This window comes from Capra hircus, chromosome 12 (assembly GCF_001704415.2).
Source record: "Capra hircus breed San Clemente chromosome 12, ASM170441v1, whole genome shotgun sequence".
NCBI classification, from domain to species: domain Eukaryota; kingdom Metazoa; phylum Chordata; class Mammalia; order Artiodactyla; family Bovidae; genus Capra; species Capra hircus.
Window position 1 is genome coordinate 8,586,381 of NC_030819.1, and position 24,526 is coordinate 8,610,906.

General features: G+C 42.1%; 1 protein-coding gene across 2 annotated transcripts in view; it reads left to right on the forward strand.

Moving 5' to 3' along the window:
* The window catches only part of NALCN (sodium leak channel, non-selective), a 302,346-nt gene that overhangs the window by 167,600 nt on the left and 110,220 nt on the right, over window positions 1–24,526 (forward strand). For both annotated transcript variants that reach the window (XM_018056384.1, XM_018056385.1), the window contains 2 exons: window positions 4,200–4,337; window positions 20,960–21,034. In XM_018056384.1, coding sequence (XP_017911873.1) covers window positions 4,200–4,337; window positions 20,960–21,034 — 213 coding nt within the window. The remainder of the gene's footprint in view (window positions 1–4,199; window positions 4,338–20,959; window positions 21,035–24,526) is intronic.

The following is a 24,526-nucleotide window of genomic DNA, read 5'->3' on the forward strand; positions in this document are numbered from 1 at the left end:
CTCCCTCAATTTGAAGAGCCTCAGGCTCCAGGCTCAGAGCCCTGGAAAAGACATCAAGAATCTCCCACAAGCGTAGAAGTGATTGATTCACCCCATTTTACCAAAGGCAAGATAAAATGCTGGAGTTTTTTTATTTTTCATTTTTCCCAGTTGGGAAGAAAGCTTGTGAGTAAAAGCAAAACAGTCATAATTTCTAAAAACTAAGGCTCTTCCATAATAAATAAAAGTTCAGCAGAGTGAAAGGAAGAAGAGAAAAGAAAACTGAAATCAAGAGGGAGCAGGAGGTGGGGAGAAAGGCATGGGGGAGACCAGCTGTCCTCTCCTGGTACCCAGAGGACTAGGACCAACAGAATCAACCTGTCTTTGTTCTCACCTGGAGTCAGTGGGGTGATGTGGAAGGAAGCTGATGGGATTTGGCAGCAATAAAAATTTCCAGAATCTACCCACAGTAGGGAAATGTCTGAGTCCTAATATTCCAAGCTTAACTATCCATGGCCTCAGCCAATACTTCTCTCCCTGCAAACCATTCTTCTCATACTGGGACCACAAAACATAGAAGAAAACGTAGTTGACAAATTGAAACAGAATTCTAATGATGGACATGAGAATCCCAAGTGGCTCAGCAGTAGAGAACCCGCCTGCCAATGCAAGAGACACAGATGTGAGTCCAGCCCCTGGGTTGGGAAGATTCTAGGATTCTTGCCTGGGAAATCTCAAGGCCAGAGAAGCCTGGCAGGCTACAGTCCATGGCGTTGCAAGAGTCAGCCACAACTGAACTAAGGCACCACCAGTGATGGGCATGAGCTCCTGGGAGCCCTTTCTGAGATTGTATTGGAGGGAGTAAACGATCTAGATAAGGAAGTTTCAAATGAAGGCTTGGCATTCGCAGCAACATGGATGGACCTAGAGATTATCATCCTAAGCAAAGTAAGTCAGAAAGAGGAAGACAAATACCATATGATATCACTTAGGCAGAATCTGAAATACGACACGAATGACCATTTCTATGAAACAAAAGCCAACTCACAAATGGAGAATAGACTTGTGGTTTCCAAGCAGGGGGTAGAGGGGAGGGCAAGGGAAAGCTTGGGAGCTTGGGATGAGCAGATGCAAACCATTACGTACAGAATGGATACACAACAAGGTCCTACTGCAGAGCACAGGAAACTATAGTCAATATCCTGTGATAAACCATAATGGGAAAGAATATACATGTGTATAACTGAGTTACTTTGCTGTACAGCAGAACTTAAACACACGTTGTAAATCAACGGTACTTCCGTAAAATAAAATGAAAAAAGAAGGCTTTGACAGTTGTGGAGGTAGTTAGTCCAAATTAAAACAGTAGTAAGAGGACTCCAAGGAAAATGTCTGAGAGAAAGAATAAAAAGGTTTCTGGGTAATCGAAGCCTCCAGTAAGAACATCCGTAAGAGAAGAGAAGTGGAATTTATGCCAGACAGTCTGTAAAAAATCCGTGGGAATCTGGAAGCAATTTGAAGTAGAAGGAAGAAAGCCTATATTTCTTTCCCCAAGGAACTTGTGAAAAACAATCAGAAACTCTCAACCAAAATGAAACTAAACTAAAAATTGTATAAGAACACCGCGATTCCAATAAAGTGAATTAAACTGGGCCAGATTCTGAAACCTTAGTGAAGAGTAGGGGGCCTCCACCTAATACTTGAATATCTACCTTCTGCTACCAAATGTGTCGTAATATTTGGAATCCTGGAGAAGGAAGTATTACCCTAGGACATTACCAGGATAACATTATTATTAGCAATATTTTCATAGGCAACTCATTGACTATCCATCTATTGATTTTACCAACAAGCATGGAAGACCCAATGATAACTGAACAGCAAAAATGTAAATGTGGTTGAACAGAGTATAGTAATAATAATTCACAGCATCTCACAATACATACCTGCAGGTGGCTGAGCTGTGCAGAAATGAGACTTTTTCCTTCTGGAACTGTGAAAAGAGTAGAGGGTAACCCGATGTTCTTGCTCACATTGCTTATCTCACAGCAACAGGTTATAAACCCATAGCTCCGTGTTCCCAAACCTTCACTGAATGCACAATGGCTGAGTGTTTGTGAAAGCTGATGCTGTAGATGAAAACAAATTAAGTAGGTTTCTGCCCAAGAAACTGAAACCTGAATTTCTGGTCTCTAGGTACCAAGGATGAATCTACTGGACTTAATCACAAGTTTCCCTGTCACTTTTAGGGAAAGAAATCCATGTCTAGGAAAATTCCTTTTGCCTTGGTAGATGTTTTGACTTTCCCCCCTTTCACTGTTGAGCTGTTTGGATGTCCACACACTTTCACGCTGGTGACGTCTCTGTTGAAGAAGATACAACAATCTCTCTTTTTTTTTTTTTTCCTGTGTGTGAGATCTTAGTCTCCAACCAGGGATTGAACCTGTGTCCCCTGCAGAGGAAGCATGGCATCTTAACCCCTGGACTGCCAGGGAAGTCTACAATCTGATATTTTTGTGTGAATCATCTTCAGAGCTTGCTTTCCTTGCCTTCAGATGTAATTAATATTCAATAGAAAAAAATACAGGGGAAAAATAATCTCCCTCAATGATAGGTCTGGCACACTTATGACATTAAACCATGTGTTGAAAAATTCTCTGAAGCATTTTTAAGATGAATTAAAGCTAATACTCGCTTAGGCACCCCCAGCAAGGAAAGTATTAAACTGTCCTTGTTGAAGCTGTGCTCAAGTACCGGTAACAACATACTTCTTGCTTTCATAAACAAAACACTTTGTAGGGTGATGAGATTATAGAAAAATTAAGTCAAGAAGAAGTTAAATGTTTCACACATGGACTAAGGCTCAGAGGAAAAACGTGTCTCCTACTTTGAGATTCATTGAACAATTCATTACAGACCCATTATGTGCTGGGCATTGAACATTGCACTCGTACAACAGTTTATTATCCCCAGTAAAGAAAACTGCCAAAAGAGCTTACTGTGTGATCAGGTCTGAAAAGTAGTAGACACAAGACTAAAGGCAGGAAGCAGTACTTGGAAAGAATACTTGCTTTGAAATCATGATGCCGGCTGCTACTTCTGTTACTGCTACAAATTAATAGAGTGACTTTGGGCTAATTGCCCGATTGAAGCCTCTCTTTCTTTATCTTCAAAAAGAATGAATCAGGTTAGATTATCTTTTGAGTCCATTTTGCCTCTAAGATACTATCAGCATAACAGAACTCTTATCAGGTTCTGTCCATCTTTCTGTTATCCTGGACTTTATTTCTTGGAATCCCAATACTTGAGAATTTGATTTATGTCTTGCATCGTCTTGAAGTCTATAACAGTTTCTTTCAGAGTCATTCAGTTCCAATTGTCAGCTTTTCCAGACGGCATCATAAGTTCTTGAGAAGTTCTTGTTTATTGACCACCAACGTGTACAGGGTACATAAACCAGAGGTGGATATATAAGCATATATTTAATAAGAAAAAATGTATAGGAATGACCCTAACCAAAGATCTTTGCAGAGAAAGAATGAGTCTTTGAACTTGGTTGGCTTTTGTTGAGTGTTCTTTTTAATTTAATTCAATTTTACTTTATCTTTTACTTTATTTTTGGTCTTGGGGTTTCTTCCATGGTCTTGAGTCTGCTTTGAAAAAAAAATGTTTTGAATTGTGAAACAATGTGATCATTTTTATGAAGTTGCTTAGTATTATCATTTTAGAAATATTTCTTTTTCAGAGTCTTGTGTTTTTAACAAACTAAAATGATTTGATAGATGAATTCTATAAAAATAAAATTAAGATTATTATTCTTATTTGCCTTTAGACAATCAAATGTAATTTGCTATAAAAATAAGTTGTGCTTGACAGCAAAAAGTAAATTACACTAATCCCTTGGAAACATTAAATAGTTAGCTTGCTAAAAGGTAAAAGCAATAGAGGCAATAAGCAAGGTTTCCTGATTTTTTTCTTATTTGCTCAGCAGTATTTACCACCAACAAGGCCAATTTTAATGCAAGGTAATTATTTTAGTTTTCCACATTGAATAGGTAGATATTAGACTTTTAAGATCTTTGTTCTTAGTTCTTTCTTATCTGTTGAATGAAGGCTCTTCTTTCCCTCCTGAATTAATAATACTGAGATCAAAGTCCTAATTTTAAGTTGCATGCGAGCGTAAGGCTGGTGTTTAATCCCTCCATTCTTTCCCTCTGTAGGCATTCATGTCCATGTTCCAGATCCTTACCCAGGAAGGATGGGTTGATGTCATGGACCAAACGCTAAATGCCGTGGGACACATGTGGGCGCCTGTGGTTGCCATCTATTTTATTCTCTATCACCTCTTCGCCACTCTGGTGAGTTTCAGATTTCGTTTCAGTCGTCTGACAATTCATGATGGGATGAACATCAACAGGTTTTTGGTCTATTGTCAGTTTTAGAACCAGAGAACCGAGGTAGAGTAGTCCCGTTGGATGAGAGTCCCTTCCATTCTGTCTATGAATCAAAGAACTACGTGAGGGACTAGACTTCAGATTTAAGTCAGAAGTCGTCTCCAGCAAAGTCCAGTGGCTTGCATGAGGGAAAATGAGACAAAACAAATGGCAGTCCCAAGTCCGTGAGCTGACTTAACCATCTCTAAACATCCGCACCCTCGGTGATCTAAGAATCAAACCAGAACTACATTGTTATTTTTTCTTTATCGTGTAGAGACACTCTCTTTGGTTTTGTTGCAGCCTCTTCACAGCTGTAATTAAACTGAAAACAGAAGCTGGAGACCTCAGGGTGCAGTCAGTTAATTAGAAACCAGCTCAGTGTTACTGCGCTTTGTGTGACTTAAAGAAACACATGGGGAAAAACAAAACACATGGCTGTGAATGTTGTAAATGGCATGATAAAAACTAAATACCAAAATTCAGGAAACATTATCCTCTGTCACACAAGCAGATTTTTCTCTTCCATGTATGTCTATTAAAAAGAAAAGGAAAAAAATATGAAATGTGGCCTGCATCCTAAAAGGATATAATCCTTAGGTCTCTCTAATGCCAGATATACATCTCCACACAATACATTTGTATGTATTTAAGAATCAAATTTAAGCTCTCATATTGTGCTAAAAGTTCCAAGGGAAAGATACAGAATGTTATCGTTCATTAGGAACATATGAAATAAAAATAACTGCTACTCTTTATTGAGTGGCAAAAAGCTTTATAATAAGTTTATTCCTCATATTTGGGACAGTCAGGTTAGGTAATAGTCCCACTTTACAGATGATGAAACTGAGGAGTTAATTTGCCCAATGTCACAAAGAGTATTAACACTAGAGCCAGAACATTCCCAGGCCAGCCTGCTCTCAAAGCCCATGATCTGGCAACTATTTATTGCCGCTTCCCTAGATTATGAAACTTGGCATTGTCACTGAACACGTCTGCAGCAAATCAAACCTCTGCCCAAGAGCCACTAAAATAAAATACATGCGATCCCTAAGGCCCCTTTCAATTCTAAAATCTATGAATCAAGTAAGTGCTGGACAAGCTACGTATATTAGACTAGACATCACATTTGCTATATGCAAAGGCCTTTCAGTCAAAGACTGGGGGCTTCCCTGATGGTCCGGTGATAGAGATTTTGCCTTCCAGTGTGGAGGGTTTGGGTTCAATCCCTGGTCAGGGAGCTAAGATCCTGCATGCCTCACAGCCAAAATACCAAAAACATAAAGCAGAGCAGTATTGTAACAAATTCAATAAAGACTTTAAAAATGGTCCACATCAAAAAACAAACAAAAAAAAACTTTAAAACACACAAACAAAAACACAGACATGTCCCCTAAAAGGTGTTTGAGGATACATTGTGATGTGGAGAAAGGTCCTGGGCTCAAAGAGTGGAATCACATAAAAATAATATCGGCATTTTTTGACATGGGATGACTTTAAAAATACTCTCACACATACGCACAAAGATGACTGAGTGGTAGCGATGGATGTCAGGCTTCTAGAGACAAATCTGGCTGCGCCTGTGTTGGCAGACGCTTGCCCTGAGGTCTTTGCATCCTCCTTCTCGGGACCTGTCTCATTCATTTATTCATTCACTCACTTACAAACTCAGCTAGTTTTTGTTAAGCAGTTACTGTGTGTTTCAGTGGGTTTCCCAGGTGGCGCTAGTGGTAAAGAACCCTCCTGCCAATGCAGGAGACATAAGATAGGCAAGTTGGATCCCTGGGAAGATCCCCTGGAGGAGGAAATGGCAACCCACTCCAGTATTCTTACCTGCAGAATCCCATGGACAGAGGAGCCTGGCGGACTACCTATCCATGGGGTCGCCAAGAATCGGACATGATTGAAGCAACTTAGCATGCACGAATGTGTTTAAGTTCCTTTAAAACTATGGAATACCTTCGAGACTGTTGATCATTGGTTAAATTCAGGATAGATAATTGAAATCATCTATGTACGGGAATAATCTGTCTAATTGTTATTCTGTTAAAGCAATATAATCTCATTCTGTCAGCCCTGCAGAGATTTGATTCTTAAGTCAGAGACTAACACAGTAATATGTAAGCAGGAAGACAAATGATCTAGCCCAGTGAATAAGTTAGCAAAGTTAATTTTTTCAAATGGATTTCTATAGGAATCACTAATATAGTGAAATAAAATATTAAATCTGGTAACTGATTTCTTGGACAGTCTAAATTTTCCTTATTGTGCCAAAAACATGACTTTGATTGTGGAACCCTGAAGCACTTCCAGGGACTCCTGAGATTCACTGAAGCCTCTAGGAATCCACAGAACATAGCTTGAAAACCCATATCTAATTCTACACCTTCATTCTACTGATTTAAGTGTCTGCCCAAAACACTCATTGTAATTTTTCAAAACTTTTAAAACTGAAAATTGAAAGTGTTTGTTCTTTTGTTCATAATCTTTTCGAATCTCTAAAAAGTTGAGAATTTAAAAGTCTAGCAGGTAGCACAGTGGTAAAGAATCTGCCAGCCAGTGCAGGAGATGCAGATTCCATCCCTGGGTTGGGAAGATGCCCTGGAGGGGGGCATGGCAACCGGCTCCAATGTTGTTACCTGGAGAAGCCCATGGACAGAGGAGCCTGGTGGACTACAGTCCATAGGGTCACAAAGAGCCGGACATGGCTGAGAGCGAACACACGCGTGCACACACACACACACACACACACACACACACGGAGAATCCCGTGGACAGAGGAGCCTGGTGGACTACAGTCCATAGGGTCACAAAGAGCCGGACATGGCTGAGAGCGAACACACACACACACACACACACACACACACACAGAGTCAGTGAGGGCAGTCTGTTAAATACGGTGGAATTCAAGACTGCAGACTTGAAGTCCAGAAATCTAGATTCAGTATCTGTCTCTGACAGTCTCTAGAGGTATGACTGTAGAAGAATCAGACAACTTCCCTGATCTGTTTGTTGTGTTATATCTGAATGTGAGAGTAATATGACCCCGGCACATCTAGCTTCCAAGGCTGCCAAGGACGTGTGAGGTGAGCTTGTATTTTTGAGGGTGCTTTAGCCACGGTCTAAGAGGACGATCGTAACGATCACCAACCCTGAGTTTCTTCAAGTTTAAAAAAGATGGTATGTACATTTCAAGCTATATCTTAATAAATGCTAAAATGTTATTTCAGATGTTCTTAATTTGTAAAAGTAAAGTACTGTTGATCAGTTTAAAGCATCATTTATGCCCGAGTTTGTCTCTCTTTTGGTCTTCCCCACACCCATTCTCCCAGACAATGACTTTGATGAATTTGGTATGAACCCATCTTCCAGTTTTTAAGTCATAGTGTACTAAATTTAGCATACTATCAACTTTTTGTTGTTATTGTTCAGTCACTAATTCATGTCCAGTTCTTTTCGACCCCATGGCCTGCAGCACGCCAGACTCCTCTGTCCTCCACTATCTCCTGGAGTTTGCTCAAATTCATGTCCCTTGAGTCAGTGATGCTATCTAACCATCTCGTCCTCTGCCACCCCACTCTCCTTTTATCTTCAATGTATCAACTTTAAAAAGACTCATATTTAGTGTAATATTAACAAACAAAGTACAATTAAAGTACACACATAGATTGCAAGATACATCCCAATTTCAGATTGTTAAAATGTGAAAATAAACATGCATCTTAAAATCAATGGACTGCAGTAGTTTTCCACATTTATACATACCCATTAAAATATATAATGTTTTAAATCATCTACAGACATTTTTATGCCCTTGGTTTTTAAGATCAATATGATATTTTCAGTTTGAGAAGCACTGCGCCAGCGCATGCCTGGCCCTGTCTGGAAGGAATGCCTGCACACTCCTCTCACTGCTATAACTCCACCCCATGCTGAGGCCAAGTTATGTTGGATCATGTGTTTCCCTCCTTACAAGGGTTTTCCTGGTGGCTCAGATAGTAAAGAATCCACCTACTATGCAGGAGACCCAGCTTTGATCCCTGGGTCAGGAAGATCCCCTAGAGAAGGGAGTGGCAACCTACTCCAGGCCTCTTGCCTGGAGAATTCCGTGGACAGAGGAGCCTGGCAGGCTACAGTCCATGGGGTCACAAAGAGTTGGACATGACTGAGCAACTAACACTTTCACTTTTCCCTCCTTACAAATGATTAGGAATAGCAATTTTCAAAATAAATACAATCAATACATATATGCTCGGTTTAGTTTTTAACCAATTATTCTTTTTGAAATCTTTTCATCTTAATACATCTAAAGTTAATTCAGGCATTAATATATATAGTCATATAGTAGCAGTCCATTGGCTGAACATGCCATATTTGCTTCTCAGTTTCCTTCCTGGAGACACAACTTAGGTGGCTTTCAAATATTTTGGTCTTCTATGTTGCAGCGAATACATTTGTGCTTTGTGTCCAGTTGTGCAAGAGTTTCTTTAGGGCATTTGGTTTAGTCGCTAAGTTGTGTTCAACTCTTGCAATCCCATGGACTCACCAGATTCCTCTGTCCATGGTATGTTCCAGGCAAGAATACTGGAGTGGGTTGCCATTTCCTTCTCCAGGGGAACTTCCCCCACCTAGGGATTGAACCTAAATCTCCTGTCTTGCAGGAAGATTCTTTACTGCTGAGCCACAAAGGAAGCCCTTTAGAGTATATACCAGCAGGTAGAATCTGGAATCCTGGTTGCTGCCCAGATGGCTCCATGGAAGTGAAAGTCACTCAGCTGTGTTCAGCTCTTTGCGATCCCATGATCTATCCAGCCCATGGAAGTCTCTAGGCCGGAATACTGGAGTAGGTAGCCTTTCCCTTCTCCAGGGGATCTTCCCAACCCAGGGATTGAACCCAGGTCTCCCGCATTGCAGGTGGATTCTTTACCAGCTGAGCCACCAGGAAGCCCAAGAATACTGGAGTGGGTAGCCTATCCCTTCTCCAGCGGATCTTCCTGACCCAGGAATTGAACTGGGGTCTCCTGCATTGCAGGTGGATTCTTTACCAACTGAGCTATCAGGGAAGCCTCTGAATGACTCCATAGCACACTCTAAAACTAAATTTTCAAAATTGCATGTGTTACGTTTATACTGCCCCAAAAGTCTAGAGACTGAAGTCACTTCCCCAGGTCACTGGAGATTCCCTTAAGCATTATCGACAATTGCTTTATTCTCCTGTGTGTCCTCAAACTGACAGTTATTTTTATGAGGTCTATCAAGTCAGCCCAGTTTGATTCAGCACAGTTTTCCTGAATCTCAGCCACTCTGTATAGTACTAGCCTACATCCTGGCCTTCGGTGGGAAGGCTTAATCTGTGCTCTCTGAGCCTACAACTGGTACAACTTGTACAAGTAAACACAAACCAACCACAGATAAAAACTATTATCATAGAGACACTCAGGCGTGCTGTGTTTTTGATACACATGATAAACATTTGCTTCCCGATCGTTCCATATCAACCTGATCTGAAATTTTTTAAATATTGGCAGTAAAACAGCTAGAGATTGTTTTTGGACAAACACACAAATATGTGCATGGAGATGATAGCGTGTGTTATACATGCATCGCTACCCTTCCAAACTGAGCATTTCTAAGTTAAAATCTCGATTTCATAACCCTCTCTTTAGGCTTGAATTTCGCTGAAAAAGAACATTTTTGCTAAGTTGTATGAGTTTTTTGTTTTTGTAAAATACTGCAAAGCATTTTAACCCAAATTGCAAAAAAGAAAAAAATAGTCTATATATATATACATCCTCTGACTTAATTTTTATCCACTCTGGCCCGTGGAGCCACACAGCCTGATTTAGTCTTCTCAGGGACAAACAAGCATGTGCCAAGCAGACAAAAAAAAAAAAAAAAGATTTGGCTGTAATTTCTGGAATAGGAAACAGCAGGCTCTTCCATAGCCCCCTGGGGGCACCAATTTGTCAGCCCACAGTGAAAATCAGGCTTAAGTGTAGAGCAGACGCATATTTATAACCATTATCTACTGTTCCGTAAAATGTCTCTCTCATCCACCAGGTATGTATTCTGAATTTCTGTCTGTGACTGATTGCAATTTGCCCAATGCTTATGAAATCCATCTTTTCCCCCTACTTTTGTCAATGATTTGGGGATAAGAATGATAAAAGACTTAAGCAGTTGAAAGACTCCTTATTTTTCAGTGTTTTTCACTTTATTATTGTTTCAAAGGAAAGCCCTGTGATGTGAATACTGAAAGAGAGAAAATGTAATTAAGCGCTCATTGTGGATAGTCTTTTTGTTACCTTTGAAGTGCTTACATTAACACAGCAATCTCTTGATTTTGCTTCTGTAGCGGCAGCTTTCAGAGAATAGTCATGTTTTGCTGACAAAAATGGGCCTTCTAAAGTGTAAATTAAATAACTTGATTTTATAGAATTCATTTAAAAGTGCATCTGTGTTGAACATTTCTCATTTTGCATTGCTCTGATTACATTTGACTTTTCATTGACCTATATGAAAAATGAAATAGTTTCCAACCACAGCCTTCAAGGCAGCTTAGGATAGTGTGATTATGGTAAAAAGGTAATGAGGAAAAGAAATGGTAAAAAAAAAAAAAGAAAAGAAAAGGGAAAAGAAAACTGCAAGATAATGGGGTATTGCCCAGACTACTGCTGTGTTTCTACTGTATCCTTGAAAATAATTTAAAAAGAAATTACTAATGAAGTTCACCGCAGAGAAAGAAATAAGATTAAAGGTGACATTTCAGCTAAAAGGTTGTCTTTAAGCTATATTAACAGAAAAAGAAAATCATAAGAGGAAACTTTAGAAAAGAACTGGAAATGAGAAAGAAAGATAGGGCGGGTGCAGAAGTATACGCAGTTGGAGAGAATTCAAAATAGGATATGAAGCGACAGAGACGGAAATTCTCAGTCATGAAAAGCCATTCTAAGATGGTCAAGCCACTCTTGAGAAAATACAGTGTAACTTGGAGCAGCCTGAGTCAGGCTAACCTAGCCTCTCCCTGCGGTGGAGAGAACAAGAACCCTGGTGTGCTGTGCAGGGTGGTCATGTCACAGCAAAACTGGGGGACATAGGACACTAAAGAACACACTGCTTCACTGGTTGAGTTTCACTAAATGCATTGTGGGTAAGTGGAAGAAAACCAAGGTCATACACTGTGGTTCAAAGTTTCACACCTAAACCTAGCAGATGCCTCAGCTCAAGTGCACCTGGGTTTTTTTAGTAGTGAGAGGAGTTAAAGAACAGAGGTCCTAAGGAATCATGGGCTTCCCTGATGGCTCAGTTGGTAAAGAATCTGCCTGCAATGCAGGAGACCCCGGTTCAATTCCTGGATTGGGAAGAGCCGCTGGAGAAGGGATAGACTACCCACTCCAGTATTCCTGGGCTTCCCTGTGGCTCAGCTGGGGAAGAATCTGCCCGCAATGCGGGAGACCTGGATTCAATCCCTGAGTTGGGAAGATCCCTGGGAGAAGGGAACAGCTACCCACTCTAGTATTCTGACCTGGAGAATTCCATGGACTGTATAGTCCATGGGGCCACAAAGAATTGGACACGACTGAGCGACTTTCACTTCACTTTCAAGGAATCACAGTAACTGAACACTTGCTGCCACGTGAGGACGGGAGCCGTTGCTTTGGAAGCCTGCTGAGCTGGAGGGTCAGTGCCCCACCAAGAGGTGGCTACATTGTTCATAAAAATTCTAGGAAGGAGACTTGCCAGGGTTGCAGAGATCTGTGTCGTTTCCCGCACTGAATGCATGGTCAACGCTAAAAATACCTTAAGCATAGGTGTTATAATCTGAGAAAATCTGAGAAAAAGTAAAGAATTCGATGCCTGGACAAACAGTTATTCTCTGCTTTTTCATGAAGATCAGTGATTCATAATGTATTGATCATAAAATAAGAAAATGGGTATATTATTAATACAGTCATTGTCTATTACATGGTAGGACAAATACACGTGTTGTATATTAATATAATGTGATATTACAGATCTGTTGCAAGTAGTGAGTAGCCAATGCGTGAAAATATAGATGTGAATTTGAATTTCTTGTTTTAAACCACTGCACATATTGAGTACCATCATGTTGAGGGTTTATATGTGCTTTATTTAACAAAGCACAAGAGGAAATGAAGGGATATATCATGAGCCTTTTTTCCCCCCGAAATTGCATCTTGAAGAAAAAATAGTGATTTAGATTTCCATGCCCCATTATAAATTTAAATATTATATGTTACAAAAAATACATAACACACACAACAGGTTGCATAGTTTAGAACTGGCAAAGCAAAAAGGGAAAAGGGTTTCACTGCAAATGATGATGCTCTTGTAATTCAGTGTGACAGATTCCTCTAAAAGTTCTTTATTGTATCAGTAGCATTGAATATAAACCTGTAAATCTCATTTAATGGTTGTGGGCTAAGTTGCTTTAGTCGTGTCTGACTCTTTGTGACCCCGTGGACTGTAGCCCTCGGGGCTCCTCTGTCCATGGGATTCTCCAGCCAAGAAGACTGGAGTGGGTTGCCATGCCCTCCTCCAGGGGATCTGCCTGCCCCAGCCTCTAACCTGTGTCACTTCTGTCTCCTGAATTGGAAGGGGGCTTCTTTACCAGAGCCACCCGGGACGTCCCATGGTTATGGAAACCTTTCGTCACCAGGCAGGTGGCACTGGTAGTGGATAGACATTGGCTGAACATAAGATTCAGATGTCAATGTAGTGCCCTCAGATTATTAACGAGCCTTACCTCAGCTTTCTATGAAAGCAGAGCAAACAACAAAAGCCACGCTAAAAGGATTGAGGAAAGGTTCTTGCTTTCAGAATTAAGCTCTGTCCCCCACTCCGATTAACCCTGGGGGGAAGAGAAATGGCCGAGTCAGGCCTGAGTCAGCCTGCACCCTGCACAGCCCTGGGTTTGCAGGAAAAAGATGTCTCCCTGACAATGTAAATTAAATACGACGAGCACCAAGCTGCCACCTCCCTTCACGTCTGTTTCTTTACCGCAGTGGTTATTGCCACCTTTTTAGAGTCTGAGGAAAGAACTACAAAGTAATTCTCACCTCCTCGTGCTCAGCTCCAGACTCAGCCTCTCTTGCATCTTCTATTCCCACTCCAGAGAGACAGTCCAAGCCAGACCCCGAGTGTCCAGCTGTCGCGTTAGCACCATGCCCTCCCCATCAGGAACACGGCGACAAGGATCATAAATGTCTGTGTCCAAACCGAGCTTCAGGGGAAAACTTGAGCTCCACACACATTTTTTAAATACGGTTTCTATTTTTGCATGGTCATGTTAACTAAGCATCATGACATCACATCATCGTGTTAACTAAACAGGAAAGCCTGAACGTTCAAAGATATTAAATGAACTTAGGTTTAATGATGTTGTTGTTCAGTCACTCAGTTGTGGCCAACTCTGTGCGACCCCGTGGACTGTAGCCTGCCAGGCTCCTCTGTCCTCTACTGTCTCCCAGAGTTCGCTCAAATTCATGTCCATTGAGTCAGTTTAATGAGAATTTAAAGGTTTAGCTCATGACGTTTAAAGCACGCTTGAAACGCTCTCATATATTGTTCTTAAATTTGTTACCAGAACCTCCCAAGAAGTTTCTGCCTGCAAAGCCCCTTCAGCGTGTTTTCTAGCAAAGCCAAAGCATCCCCTTTTTGAGTCTTGCATTGTCTTCTGTGAAAACCAAACTCTTACCTCCACGAAGATGATCAAGTATGGCTAGAATCCCTCAGCTTTCTCTCTGTGCCCCTGCCCTCAGCTCTATTTTCTCTTTCCTCCAAAAAAGAGGTATCATATCTACCATTTTTTAAATAAAGTAACAAAACATTACATGTTTAATAACTTTTGTCACATTGCGCTTAACACTGTCTAGTTACTATTCAGTGATCCAGTTTAAAATAACTGCATTGCATACATTTTTTAAAAAGAAAGAGAGAGAGAACTTCTGAAAGGGAAATTTTAACAGAGAAGAGAAAAATGTCATCCCCTCCTGATTATTACAGCCTTGCTGTCACTCCTCCAAGCCTCTCTTGGTGGCATTCGGGCACACTGCCCAGCCCCTCGGCCCACCTCTCGGTCTTGCCCAGCCTCCTCCAGGCAGCGATGCCCAGGCCGGACTCACCTGCCCACCAGGCCACCACCTAGCCCCACGCCCCCAAGGCCCTGTCTTTGCTCATGCCACCTGGAAAGCCTTTCTTACCGCTCTCTTCCTGACAGCATCCCCCTTCTCCTTGGCATCTTGGTAGCACCGTGCCAGACTCTCTACCAGCCCCTCACAATCTTACATGAGCAGCCTTCAGAAGAGCCCCCCAGCCCCAGACCCATCAGCCTAGATCAGCTCTCAGAAATCAAAATGGCTTGGCTGGCACAGAACTGAAGCTGGGAGATTCTGATGGGGTTTAGTTCCAGTCGGTTGTCAGTCTTCACACTCGTGTGTCCCCTTAAGTCCCCATTTCCCTTCACATCCCTGCTCTCTGAGAAGAAATAGTAATGTTCTCTGGGATGAAACATGAAGGAGGCGGAAGGGTCTAGAGAGAGACCGAGAGTGAAGTGCTTTGATGATAAGGTGGCATGTCACACCCAGGGCAACAGCAGTATTGCTACCAACCTAGTGGTGTTGACATCCCAGGCTTGTCTTGTAACCACTTCTTGTCTGAACTTGACAGGGAGATAGCCTTCCTAGGGGCCCCACGTGGACACGGGGCCACCTGCACAGAGCTGGGTAGCTGTCTGAGAGGTCTAGATAGAGTCTGAAAGACCCCACCCCCGCCCCCCCGAAAAAAAAACAGTCTTCCTGAACCCCTAGCTGGAATGGCAGAACTTCCAAACTTCCCTGAGACTTGACAGCCTGTGTGTGGGAACAACGGCCTGAGCCAGAAATGAAGTTGACGGTAGCAGGGGTTATATGAAAGTGAAAGTGTGAGTCACTCAGTCGTGTCCAACTCTTGGCGACCCCACAGACTGTAGCCCACCAGGCTTCTCTGTCCATGGAATTCTCCAGGCAAGAATACTGGAGTGAGTAACCCATTCCCTTCTCCAGGGGATGTTCCCAACCCAAGGACTGAAGCTGGGTCTCTCACGCTGCAGCAGATTCTTTACTTGTCTGAGCCACCAGGGCAGCCTGGGTCAGGAAGATCCCCTGGAGAAGGGCATGGCTACCCAGTCCCATATTTCTTGCCTGAAGAATTCCATGGACAGAGGAGCCTGGCAGGCTACAGTCCATAGAGTTGTAAAGAGTCAGGCACAATTGAGTGACTAACACTTTCACCTTACAAGAGACGGATGAGGATAAGACAGAGAAAGAGCAGAGGCCATGTGAAGACAGAGAGTAGAGTGATGCTGCCGCAACCAAGGAGAGCCCGGGGCCACCAGATGCCAGGCCCCTGGAACTGAGACAACCAAGGAGAGCCCGGGGCCACCAGATGCAGGGGAGGCACAAGGAGAGCCCGGGGCCACCAGATGCCAGGCCCCTGGAACTGAGGCAACCAAGGAGAGCCCGGGGCCACCAGATGCCAGGCCCCTGGAACTGAGGCAACCAAGGAGAGCCCCACCAGATGCCAGGCCCCTGGAACTGAGACAACCAAGGAGAGCCCGGGGCCACCAGATGCCAGGCCCCTGGAACTGAGGCAACCAAGGAGAGCCCGGGGCCATCAGATGCCAGGCCCCTGGAACTGAGGCAACCAAGGAGAGCCCGGGGCCACCAGATGCCAGGCCCCTGGAACTGAGGCAACCAAGGAGAGCCCGGGGCCACCAGATGCCAGGCCCCTGGAACTGAGGCAACCAAGGAGAGCCCGGGGCCACCAGATGCCAGGCCCCTGGAACTGGGACAACCAAGGAGAGCCCGGGGCCACCAGATGCCAGGCCCCTGGAACTGGGACAACCAAGGAGAGTCCGGGGCCACCAGATACCAGGCCCCTGGAACTGAGACAACCAAGGAGAGTCCGGGGCCACCAGATACCAGGCCCGTGGAACTGAGGCGGTGAACAGTTCAGCAGAGAGAAAGCCCAGCGTCCCCAAAATAAGCACCATGACTGCCCCTGGTGGGGGACAGAGGATCAGTCACATGACCACACTAAGCCAGATGCCAGTGACAATCACATCTTTGACCTCAAACCAACCCTACAAACAAAGATTGAAGGCAAAAGGAGAAGGAAGCAACAGAGGGTGAGATGGTTGGGTGGCATCACCAACTCAACGGACGCGAGTCTGAGCAAACTCCGGGAGATCATGAAGGACAGGGAAGCCTGGCGTGCTGCAGTCCATGGGCACAAAGAGTTGGAAATGACTTGGTAACTGAACTACAACAATGAAAAGGGACATTTATTCCAGGGTAACTGAGTTATAGAGGACTAAATTGGATTCAGGTAGCAAGGTTCACTTTTCAGCCATCAACACAAATGGAAGGCTTAAGGACTCAATTCAATTCAATTAAATACAAATTTAATTGATCCGTAAAAATATCAAGAAAACTGTTTTAGTTTTACATATCTAAGTCTATGTCTGTGTGTTTTAACATAGGTTATACTACACCCCAGTGGCTCAGTGATAAAGAATCTGCCTGCAATGCAGGAGATGTGGGTTTGATCCCTGGGTTGGGAAGATCCCCTGGAGAAGGATATGGCAACCCACTCCAGTGTTCTTGCCTGGAGAATCCCATGGACAGAGGAACCTGGTGGGCTACAGTCCATGGGGTCTCAAGAGAGTTGGGCATGATTGCTTAGCTTAACAACAGCAACATACCATACACCAGGGTTCTTGGGGGAGGATTAGATGAAACAACCATATAGCTGCAATTTGTTGAGCTATTATTATAGCCGTTATATCATACAAATGAGAGCAATGAAACTCAGAAGGCTGCATAGCTCGTGGCTGGCAGAGCCTATTCGCCAGCCAAGGTCTCCAACCGCAGTGCCCTTTTCCACCAGGCTGCCAGCCCACGTCTGCTTAATTCAATTGTGAATTTCATAGCAGTGGGCACGGTATTGCATTTGTGTTCCTGACCGGGCACTGTCTGGGGTCGCAAAGAGTCGGACACGACCGGGCGACTGAACTGAAGGCATTGTCTGACACAGAGTCCAATTTAATCGAATAGCATAACCTCACTGTGGTGAAGTAGCCTGCCATCTGTCTGGTGTTGGGGAAATAATTAAAAATAAAATCTGACAACCCAGAAAACCTCTGCCAAGGTAGACAGGAAAGCAACAGTTTTATTGTTGGATAAGCCGTAAACCAGACTGCGATGGGCATCACACGCAGTCTGCCAAAACAATGGCAAGGACAAAGAGATCCGTGCTCTCAGGACGAAAGCAACCAGTCCTCAAGCAAGAAGACTCGATGGTGCCGTATGTTAAATACAGCTCCCCCTAAATTCACCTGGCAACTGGGGATGGCCCTCTGTGATAGCAAATTGCCTTTATCCAAAGGAAGATCAAACTCTTCATATCTCCATGATAAATAGGGAGTTTTGCAACATGGATCCAGGTGGCGAAGTTATATCCCCACCTTCCCATGAAGAAGGGGATATGGAGCCCTATTCCTGCACTGTACAACGATGTGACTTATTTAACTTTTAAAAAGATTTATATACATCTGAAAGGGGCAGAGGAAGAATTTATAAGCACAAGTTTTCTGGAGGAAATGCTCTGAGAAAAGGGAGAGGGAACTGTGGTTTTCCCTTTTTCAATCAGGGATTTTTTTTTTTTCTTTTTAGATTTGTGTTTGCCCTTTCACTGGGGAGAAAATTTATTAGGTTAGGACACAGAGCAGGGGAGACAGAAACGGCGGGAGACAGCTCAGACTCACAGCTGAGCCCTCCAGGTGGCCTTTCTGGATCTGGGCAAGGAAGAGGAGAAAGGAGAATTCTCTGAGAGCGCTTTGGTGATAATGTCAGGGTCAGCCTCAAGGTCACAAAAAGAGGGCTAGACTTGGCATGAAGTGTGAAATGTCCAGTATAGCACCATGTGGTTTAGAATAAGCCTGAATACATCTGGGTCCAGATATTCATGATGTGGTGGCTGTGGTGACATCAATAAATTTGTTTTTTTAATCTATGCTCTAATAGAGAACAGATGTGATTTTCAAGGAAGAGGGAGGTGGAGGGGGGTGCTGGAGTGGAAGTTTCAAGTTAGTAGATACAAACTGTTAAATATAGAATGGATTAAAAAAAAATAGGGTCCTACTGTTCTTACTGTATCACAGGGACCTATATTCAATATCCATAATAAACCATAATGGAAAATAATATAAAGCAGAATGATATATATGGTTCAGTGGGTAAAGAATCTGCCTGCAGTCTAGGAAACACAGGAGACATGGGTTTGATCCCTGGGTTGGGAAGATCCCCTGGAGGAGGAAATGACAGCCCAGCCCGGTATCCTTGCCTGGGAAATCCCATGGACAGAGGAGCCTGGCAGGCTACAGTCCATGGGGTCTCAAAGAATCGAATGTGACTGGGTGATTAAGCACACCACCCATATATATTAATATAAATGTGTAACTGAATCACTTCGCTATACAGCAGAAATTATACACATCGTTATCAATCAGCTATACTTCAATTTTTTAAAAGCTAAATGAAATCTGTGGTCTAGACCATTCTGTGTCCTCTTTAAGTTCTGGTCAGATCCCAAATGATATGACTTAAAATGAAGCGTGCTGGCCCTTGTCCTCAGCCAAACATTCTGTCAAAATTTTATAGTAGTTGAAGGCTTTTTCCCTCCTTGTTCTGTGCTCAGTAAACTTGGAAAAGGCGTTAACTTCTGCATAACAATCTCTCTGGCGCTTGAAAATCATGACTAAATTGCCTCGATTTTCTTACCTTTGTGCTTAACAGTCTAATATTAACAAATAGGAATAATTTGCTAAGAGGGAAATTAAAGGGAAGAATATAAATAAGAAAGGAAAAGATTAGCAAATGAAGGTGAGACTTTAGAGAATTCAAAGTTGAAAAGGGAATTGAAATTAAAATATTTTTTAAATTCTACGTTTTGGTGTTTTCTTTCTTTTACCTTATTTACCCATTCCAAACGAAGCTTATGCCTTTTTTTTTTTTTTAATTTGGCAAATACAACAAAAGGGGTGGGAATCTATTTTTTCCCACAGGCAGGCACCATTAACATTTCTGAAGTACCTGCCCTTAACGCTTTCTCTAGTGTTGCATTTTGTTAGTGTTTGCACTTCGGCCACGTGCCATGCTGTGCTTAGCTGCTCAGTCGTGTCCGACTCTTTGTGACCCTGTGGACTGTAACCCGCCAGGCTCCTCTGTCCATGGGGATTCTCCAGGCAAGAATACTGGAGTGGGCTGCCATGCCCTCCTCCAAGGGATCTTCCCAACTCAAGGATCAAACCCAGGTCTCCTGCATTACTTGCAGATTCTTTACCGTCTGAGCCCCCAGGGAAGCCCAAGAATACTGGAATGGGTAGCCTATCCCTTCTCCAGATCTTCCCGACCCAGGAATTGAACTGGGGTCTCCTGCATTGCAGGCGGATTCTTTACCAACTGAGCTACCAAGGAAGCCCGCACTTCATATATGTATACTAACTTAATATTGTAAGCAGTTTTCAATCCTGTTGGAATTCATGAGTGTATTAGTTATCTATTTCTATATGACAAATTATGAACAATTTAGGGGATTGCAACCATAAACATTTGTTATCTCGTGTGGTTTCTACAGGTCAGGAATCTAAGACAGGCTTAGCTGGGTGTTTCTAGCTCAGAGCATTCCATGAGTTTGCAGTCAAGATTCTGGCTGTGGCTACAGTCATCAGAAGGCTTTACTCAGGCTGGGGGATCTGCTTCTGAGAAGGGTCAGTTACGTGGCTGTTGGCCAGAAGCCTCTGCTGGTTGCCACAGGGGCCTCTCCACAGGACCACTTGAGTGTCCTCGGGAGCTGGCACCTGGCTTCCAGCAGAGTGGGTAAGCCAAGAGAACATGGTGAAGGCCACAGTGCCTCTTACCGCCTAGTCACAGGTGATCATTTCTGTAATCCAACCATGTTCAGCGTGGAAGGGGACTCTCAAGACTGTGAACTGGGAACTCACCATCTTGGAGACTAGCTACCACAATAGACATTTGTAGTAGCTGCAAGAATGTTACAGTAGAAAACTCTATAGCTGTATTAGCTATTTACCTACAGTTAGGTTTTATCTCTAGTATTCCATCATTATAAATAACTCTTTCAAGCACTTTCAGGTATAAAGATTTTCATCAGTACTTCAGATCATTTTCTCTGGATATAGTCTTAGAAGTAAGATTACTGAATTATTTTAAAATTTTCTTAAATTTCATTTAAAATCAGCTTTATAAAGCAAAGTAATATTTTATATTGTCCATTTCAGTTAACAGATGCATTTCCTTGAATGTATTTGTTATGAATATCTTTAAATACCTATGCGGTGACTAACAACTATGTGTTTAATGCATTCTATATAGCATATACTTTAGGTAGATATTCTAGTTCATATAGGTAATATTTTGATACTTATGGTGTGTGGGTTTTTTCATTATTATTTAACCATTTTATAGATCCTCCTGAGTTTGTTTGTTGCTGTTATTTTGGACAACTTAGAGCTTGACGAAGATCTAAAGAAGCTTAAACAAGTAAGTAATGTATGGGGGATTCTTTACATCGGCATTAAAAAATAAGGGCAAAGCATGTGCTTACAGGTAATATTAAATCTGTTCAAGCTTCAAAGCAAAGATTTTAATAAATTAACACACTGAGTTGGCAAATATTTTTCTTTTAAGTTTAACCTTCTCTAATATCAACAAAGGAAATTTTTATTGCTCTGTAATTATCCTAGGGATATTTTTATATCATTATTTTGAGTAAAATTAAGATGGGCATGGTATAGTAAATTGAATTTAGATTCTCCTTCAGCCATTAAATGAAGGTTGTTTGGAAATGAAATGCCTCAGGGCCAGCTTGCCATTTGGCATAGCTATATGTAATACTTCCGATCATCATCATAAAACTATTAAGCATAAATTTGCCTGACCACTAGACACTGAAAGAGAATTTAGTCCTGGTGCTCAAAGTAGGTATAAAAAATGGGATAGAATAACTGATCAACTGTGTGCCCAGCTGTATATGAAAACAGACTGGGTATTATGGCGTTGATAATCATTTCCAAAAAAATCTCAGTGTAAATATGTGAAGATTATGTTATTGATGGCCGAGAGATTACAGATGTGAATCAGTATTCTCATAGTTTTTGTTCCATGGAGGATACTTGGCTTGAATATTTGACTCTGTCAAAGAGAAGAGACCCTTTGAGAAGCAGAATTTGTGAAGCAGGGGAGCACCTGGATAAATATTCTTGGATCACCCACCTCGGCACTGCAGTAGTTGGGATGTTAATAAAGAATATCCCATCTGGAACTTTCAAAGGGCCCCACATATTCAGAATTTTCAAATTGGATCAAGTTGTCTATTTTTTACAAAGCAAAGACATCACCTATTTAAATGTCTTGTTGTTATTTATAATCTCAAAATCACTTTAAGCATTTCACCTTTTTACTCTTGTTTATCTCCAAAGCCCATGCTTTTAACTAAGGATAGTCAATCACGTAAAAAAAAATTTTTTTTTTAATGTAAAGATGCTTGCTGTGAGCATATCAAGGAAGGATTTGAATGTTCCTGTTCTGAGGCTACACAAACAAATGTTTGTCCGAGTGTGGTGGACCTTTCTTCCAGATTTTTTCAATTTGTGGCAACAGCAATAGGCTTTTCGTATGAGAGTTGGCAAGTTCTTTGTGCCATTGATGTAGATACTTCTGGGTTCTAGTTGTAGAATAAATATGTAGCAAGTTCAGAATTGACCAACAGTATAATTAGACACAACCAATAAATATGTACTGCTGTATAACCACTTTCATCCTTGCTTTACAAATCTGGTATTAAGGATTTAAATAACTTTACTCTTGTTATTCCCAAAGAAGAGGATGGGGAAAGTGTGAAAAACTATTTGATTTTCTTAATGTTTCAAGTTCCAGAAAGCACTCTATATTCCAAAATCTATCTTTATTCAGCTTAAACTTTTTTTTTTCAATCTTTGACCCTTTCCGCTAGTTGGTCTATATATTGCTTCTTATAGCTACATGGACATGAACACAAACTCGGTATAGTGTAGAGATGCAAACTCCAGGAGATAGTGAGGAACAAGGAAGCCTGGTGTGCTGCAGTCCATGGTGTTGCAAAGAGTCATACATGACTTTGCGACTGAACAGCCACAATAATAGCCGCAGTCACAGTTGTTGAGCACCGGCTCAGTGCCATGTGCTTTGTATTTTCACCTATTTGACTTTCACAGCAACCGTGCAATGCAGGTACTATTCTTAGTTTCATCTGATAGGTGAGGAAACTAAGGCAGAGAAGTTAAACAAGTTGCCTAAGGTCACATAGCTAATAAGTAGCAGAGTTAGGATTTGAACCCAGGCAGTTTGGACCAAAAGCCCAGACTCAACCTCTACACTGTACTGAGTCACAATAAAGCTGTATAAATGCCAACCATGAGTCATGGTGTGCTGGAGGCTCATTCATAGGACTGTTAATAACTTGTTGATAAACAATGGTGTTTTAGATGACACAGACATCATTATAGCCATGAAATAATTGTTGATGTGATGGATGGTTTCCTGAGGAATGGAGGTGAATTAAACAACCCAATCATTAAAGCTATATACAAAGTAGTTGTTTGTTTCCCCTCAAAAAGCAGATGATCTAATCAGAGGCACTGGAGTTGGGACTTTGGCAGAAGGTAAGAGCTGCGACATTTACCCTTCACTCCACTGATGGCAGACACTGTCCAGAACTCCTCCAGCCTCAGGAAACTTCTGGAACAGTGATCCTCCTTAGACACAGATATAATGTGCTTGCAACAGATTAAGAGTTTAGAAAGGCTGCTAGAGACTGTTACTGTATTTTATTATGATCATGGCAAAAACAATTGTGTTAAAATATATGTTGACTCATGGACATTTTTTAGGAGTCATAGAAGCCAGTGTGAGTCACCTTTAAAGTGGAGAAGTTAAATATGAAATATCTAATGGGGCTACGAGAGAGAAAGTTGGTCCTTGTGCTTGGGGAAGGGATTATATCCCCAGGGGTGGACAGTTTGGGAGACAAGGGTGGAAAGCTGGACAGTGCAGTGAAGAAGCTAGGATGGGAGAGAAGAAGGAAGTGACGACGTGAACAAGGAAAGCCTCCAAGGGATGAAGCTGAAGGAAAGAGCACAGACTGTGAATCCCAGCCTGTGATAAAGGGGGAGAAGCCTGACTGAATCCTAAGTCAGGCTGCCCTCTAGCCAAGGACACGAGAGCTCCCTGCAGGGAGAAGCTCCCCGAGGAGCAAGAACAATCCACAGGCTCCATTGTGGTGGAATCGGATTTTTCTTATGTAGTTCTTACCTTTCCTCCTTATTTTCTGAAGTCTCCTCCTTGCCCTTTAAAACAGTGGTTTCCAGCCAGGGATGCTAAGCCGTGGGGCTCTTCAGGGCAAACGACAGAACCAACAGCTTTCCTTGACACTTCGGGAAACCTAAAGGGACTTGTACATTTACCCAGCCAAAATGCCAACTTTAAAATACTTTTAGCTGGAAATTTGCTAGGCAGCAACACTGCATCCTAATGCTCAGAAGCCTCTTCCTATATGCTCTTCTTCAAGGAAAAAGAAGCAACATTGAATTATTTATTGCTTCATAAAGGCATTTTGATAGACAGAAGAATATTTTTTTTTAAGATGGGATTCCGAGGGCAATAATAAAAAGGCTCCTTGGGGATGACTTTTGATGGGTTCTGGTATAAATGCTCATCCCCAGGCCACCCTTCTCTGTGACATTACCAATGTTGTGCCTTTATAGCTGCTCATATAGCTCTTCCTTTGTCACTTTTCAAAATAAATAATGTTCTGAAAACTCATGCCAGTTATGCATCTGCATAAAATTTATCTATTGCTTTCCTAGCAGCAGTATCACCGGAGCAATCATTTCCTGGCTGCTATAATTTATGTGACCCCATTTCTAATTAAATAGAGACCATTATTTTCTTTTTAGCATTCCCAAAACCCAATACAGGACCTGGAGACAGATAGAA